Genomic DNA, 5,193 nt, shown 5'->3' on the forward strand with positions numbered 1-5,193 from the left:
ATGTCCTTTCAGAGTGGCTGTTGTACACATTGTGACTTTCTTGTTTCCACATCACTCCTAGTTACTTTGTTCCTCACTTAATATGACTTAAGTAGGTAAATCCACTTTGCCATTTATTTTGATTTTTGTCCGATGAACTGCAATTATCCTGGACAGATTTTAGCTACTATATAAAAAAAATGTGTGCAGGATTTATTTAATTGACAAACATGTTGGAAAATAAATATTGAGGACATGCAGAAAGGAGAAAAAAAGAATGTGATTTTTTTAATAAAAATGTAACATTTTACTTCTGTTGACGGAATCACACTTCCACCCAGTTGATTTGGATATCATGCATCTTGCATTTTGCATAACCTGACCTGTTTTTTAATTAGTGTGTACTACTTGTTTGGTCCACACTCCACTTCTATGAATCTTGGCCTCTAGTTAAGTAAAATAATATTACAAAATGATTTTCAATGACAGGCATCAAAAGTGCTTTTATCATGCATGTTCTTAATTGCTATTATTTTGTTATTTGCTTTGCCACTCAAAAATAATTTATAATAATCCACATTAGTGAACTGACATTTTTCCCTCTTTACAGAAAACTACATAAACAATTTTTTTCCGTATCTCAGGTAAGATTATTCCATATACTAATGGATTTACAAGAGGGGGTAGAGTTAGAAATTCCAGAGAAGCAAACAAAGTTAATGTGTTTAATGCTCTCTTTAAATTAAGTCTGCTCTCTATTACTTCAAATAGTACCGAACTTGTAAAAAATAATAATGTTACTAGATGTGGAACACATGTTTGAAAAGCTTTAAACTTGTGAGACTTAGAATTATTCCAACATACTCTAAGAATTTTTATGTAGGAATATATAATGAAAATTAAAGGTAAGCAATGGGAGCAAATTATCAAAAATCCATAAATATTATTAGTATTAGTATCTATGCATGATAATTTAACAATTTCCCAGCTACTGCAATACACCCTATTAATTTCATAACCACATAAAGGCAGGCGTGCAACTAGTGATATTCCCACAGACATTACAGTTATAGAGTACATCCATGAACCAAAAATGAGCAATTTTACTCTTCTACTGGAAATTATAGTTACATAATGTAAAGGGAAATTTATTGCTATATACCTGTCATGAGCCATGACTGTTAAAATCGATATTTCAGCTGAAACATAAATATAAATGAAAAAAGTCTGTGTGTAACAAGCAGGAAGAGAAACAACCTCATTATTAGTGTGCAAGTCAAACATAAATTTTATATAAAAACTTGTGGCTCCAATAAGTTCACTGAGGAGTAAATTACACAGAAAAATATACATGGGCTCATGTAAGTTCTTATCCACAAGTATTACAAAAATTATTGAACAATTAAACAATATAATTAAAAAATAGGCAATAAATGCAAAAGGGAAATATAGTTCTTTTTTTCCTTCCATGGCCTGAAATGTAGTAAGTTTAATTTTATTCTCATGAGTTGCATTTTCCATTAATATTCCTGGCTGCTCAGAAATACCTATTGATTAAAAAAAAACATGTCATTTAGGAGATTGAATATCTTGGATATCCAAGTAAAACCAAATGTAAAGTATAATTTTACATGAAATAAATTCAGCTAATTATGGCAGAATACTTTTATCTAGCCGTCAATAAAATAAGACTCCTTTTATATGTTTTCCAGTAATTATGATTTGCACATCCTCATATATAAAAAATTAAAAGTGTATGTGCTTCCATTTTTACAAACTGTTACAGATGTTGTGGAACTCAAATGAATAATCATTTACACTTATAAAATACTCCCTGCCATCCTGGTATAAGGACCACTGTATAAACAAATGACTCTGAATATCAAAGAAATGTAATTTGTGCTGAAAAATGTAAAATTATATGAAATTATGCCTGTTACTACCATTTTGACATCACACCTTTGAGTTAACAGTATACACCATTAAGCTTTACATGCTTCTTAAGTGGTTACCTTTGTTTGCAGAACTCTTAGTGTAATATGCATTGGAGAACTTTTCTGGATTTAAATGATATAACACAGAGAACAGTTCAGGTTTTTGTACTTAGAACAATGGTCTACTGGGGTTTAACACCTCAACTCATTATCTTCTTATTCTTCGCATTTATTGTCAGGAGATATAATTTTGTTTGTGTAGTAATCATAAAGTATGTACTTTATAAAACACATTTTAAGTTCACAAAGGATTTCATAAACAATAAACTACTATTCACTCATTTATTTTCTCAACCCTCTAATTCAAATAGAAAGTGGTGGGAGCCAGAGCCTGATGTGCAGCATTAGGCACATGGCAGGAACCAAGCCTGGGTGGCATGCTAGCCATTCAAAAAGTGCACTTATTTTCAAACCCTAGCACACTAACTCTCAATCAGTTTAGTGTCAGAAATTAACCTATTATGTATGACCTTTAGGAGTGGAAATCATCCCAGGTTGCAGGTGCTATGAAACAGCAACAATGTAAGAATGGAAACATGACATTTAAATTGGTTATTTAATTATCTGTTTTGCCTTCTGCTATGCTGGTAATTCATCAAATAAATCAGAAAGACTCCTACTTTATTTACCTTTCCTGTCTCTGTTTTAGGAGGCGAGTCTAGACACATCAAGACTACTGAAGAACACTCATTTTAAGAAACAAAATAATAACATTTTTTTGATAAACACAAAGATGATAGAACATATGATAACTGCATATACACTCACCTAAAGGATTATTAGGAACACCATACTAATACGGTGTTTGACCCCTTCAGCTTCAGAACTGCCTTAATTCTACGTGGCATTGATTCAACAAGGTGCTGAAATCATTCTTTAGAAATGTTGGCCTATATTGATAGGATAGCATCTTGCAGTTGATGGAGATTTGTGGGATGCACATCCAGGGCACGAAGCTCCCGTTCCACCACATCCCAAAGATGCTCTATTGGGTTGAGATCTGGTGACTGTGGGGGCCATTTTAGTACAGTGAACTCATTGTCATGTTCAAGAAACCAATTTGAAATGATTCGAGCTTTGTGACATGGTGCATTATCCTGCTGGAAGTAGCCATCGGAGGATGGGTACATGGTGGTCATGAAGGGGTGGTCATGAAGGGATGGACATGGTCAGAAACAATGCTCAGGTAGCCCGTGGCATTTAAATGATGCCCAATTGGCACTAAGGGGCCTAAAGTGTGCCAAGAAAACATCCCCAACACTATTACACCACCACCACCAGCCTGCACAGTGGTAACAAGGCATGATGGATCCATGTTCTCATTCTGTTTACGCCAAATTCTGACTCTACCATTTGAATGTCTCAACAGAAATCGAGACTCATCAGACCAGGCAACATTTTTCCAGTCTTCAACTGTCCAATTTTGGTGAGCTTGTGCAAATTGTAGCCTCTTTTTCCTATTTGTAGTGGAGATGAGTGGTACCCGGTGGGGTCTTCTGCTGTTGTAGCCCATCCGCCTCAAGGTTGTGTGTGTTGTGGCTTCACAAATGCTTTGCTGCATACCTCGGTTGTAACGAGTGGTTATTTCAGTCAAAGTTGCTCTTCTATCAGCTTGAATCAGTCGGCCCATTCTCCTCTGACCGCTAGCATCAACAAGGCATTTTCGCCCACAGGACTGCCGCATACTGGATGTTTTTCCCTTTTCACACCATTCTTTGTAAACCCTAGAAATGGTTGTGCGTGAAAATCCCAGTAATTGAGCAGATTATGAAATACTCAGGCCGGCCCGTCTGGCACCAACAACCATGCCACGCTCAAAATTGCTTAAATCACCTTTCTTTCCCATTCTGACATTCAGTTTGGAGTTCAGGAGATTGTCTTGACCAGGACCACACCCCTAAATGCATTGAAGCAACTGCCATGTGATTGGTTGATTAGATAATTGCATTAATGAGAAATTGAACAGGTGTTCCTAATAATCCTTTAGGTGAGTGTATATGTTGACATATAAAACTGGACACAGACAGACTAGACAGACAAATGTATAACACAGAAGTCTCTAGCTGTTTACTGGTTAATTAGAGTTCTAATTTATCTTGGCACAGATAAGTAATTTTACAATATCAAGTCTTTAAAGATGATGTCCAATGTTGTGTGGAGTTGTTGCTCTGTTGTCTCTCCAGGTTCAAGTGGAGGATTATTCCTGTGTTGGACTCTTTCTCTTGGCTGCATGATCCTTTGTTTGTGGTGTGCAGTGCTTTCCTCAATTAGACCCTTTGCAGTGTCATCTGCAATTTCATGGGAGAAGCATTACACATTCTGACACATAAGAGTTTAGATGCTGAAGTTCCCTTCTTGAAGTTAAGGCTGCTTCTCAGCCTTCAGACTGGCTCAATGTTTAGCTTGGAAAACTTCATCTCAGCTTTCAGGTTTGCAAAGAGAACAGTTTGTGAGCTCTGGCGCACCAAAGAAGAGTGGCTCGTAGCTTTTTAGTTTCAGAGAGCAGGTTTCACAGGTTGTCAATAATTTTGAAAAACGGAAACAGAGAGCGGTTCAACAAACCTCCAATGATGAGTGAAACCTTTGGACGACGTTTTCCCTTGCCCGGACGCTGGTCACCGGAGCCCCCCTCTGGAGCCAGGCCTGGAGGTGGGGCTCAATGGCGCGCCTGGTGGCCGGGCCTGCACCCATGGGGCTCGGCCGGGCACAGCCCGAAGAGGTAACGTGGGTCCTCCTCCCCATGGGCTCACCACCTATGGGAGGGGCCAAGGAGGTTGGGTGCAGTGTGAGTTGGGTGGTGGCGAGGCGGGACCTTGGCGGTCTGATCCTCGGCTACAGAAACTTGGCTCTTGGGGCGTGGAATGTCACCTCTCTGAAGGGGAAGGAGCCTGAGCTAGTGCGCGAGGTCGAGAGGCTCTGGCTAGATATAGTCGGACTCACCTCGACGCACAGCTTGGACTCTGGAACCAATCTTCTTGAGAGGGGCTGGACTCTCTACCACTCTGGAGTTGCCCCGGTGAGAGGCCCCGAGCAGGTGTGGGCATACTTATTGCCCCCACTGGAGCCTGTGCATTGGGGTTTACCACGGTGGACGAGAGGGTGGCCTCCCTCCGCCTTCGGGTGGGGGGAAGGGTCCTGACTGTTGTTTGTGTGTATGCGCCGAACAGCAGTTTGGAGTATCCACCCTTTTGGAGTCTCTGGAGGGTTGCTAGAGGGCATA

At 39.3% G+C, this 5,193-nt stretch overlaps 1 protein-coding gene across 1 annotated transcript; it reads right to left on the reverse strand.

The window, feature by feature from the left end:
* Positions 1–558: 558 nt before the first annotated feature.
* On the reverse strand, positions 559–1,263 carry LOC120524506 (olfactory receptor 51G2-like). Its single transcript, XM_039746340.1, has one exon. It carries the CDS (start codon positions 1,261–1,263, stop codon positions 559–561), a length of 705 nt encoding a protein of 234 aa, XP_039602274.1.
* Positions 1,264–5,193: the final 3,930 nt, after the last annotated feature.

This window comes from Polypterus senegalus, chromosome 2 (genome assembly GCF_016835505.1).
Source record: "Polypterus senegalus isolate Bchr_013 chromosome 2, ASM1683550v1, whole genome shotgun sequence".
Lineage (NCBI taxonomy): Eukaryota > Metazoa > Chordata > Cladistia > Polypteriformes > Polypteridae > Polypterus > Polypterus senegalus.

Coding starts and splice junctions, on each gene's coding strand:
- LOC120524506 (XM_039746340.1), bottom strand. CDS start 1,263: ATGTTTGACTTGCACACTAATAATGAGGTTGTTTCTCTTCCTGCTTGT.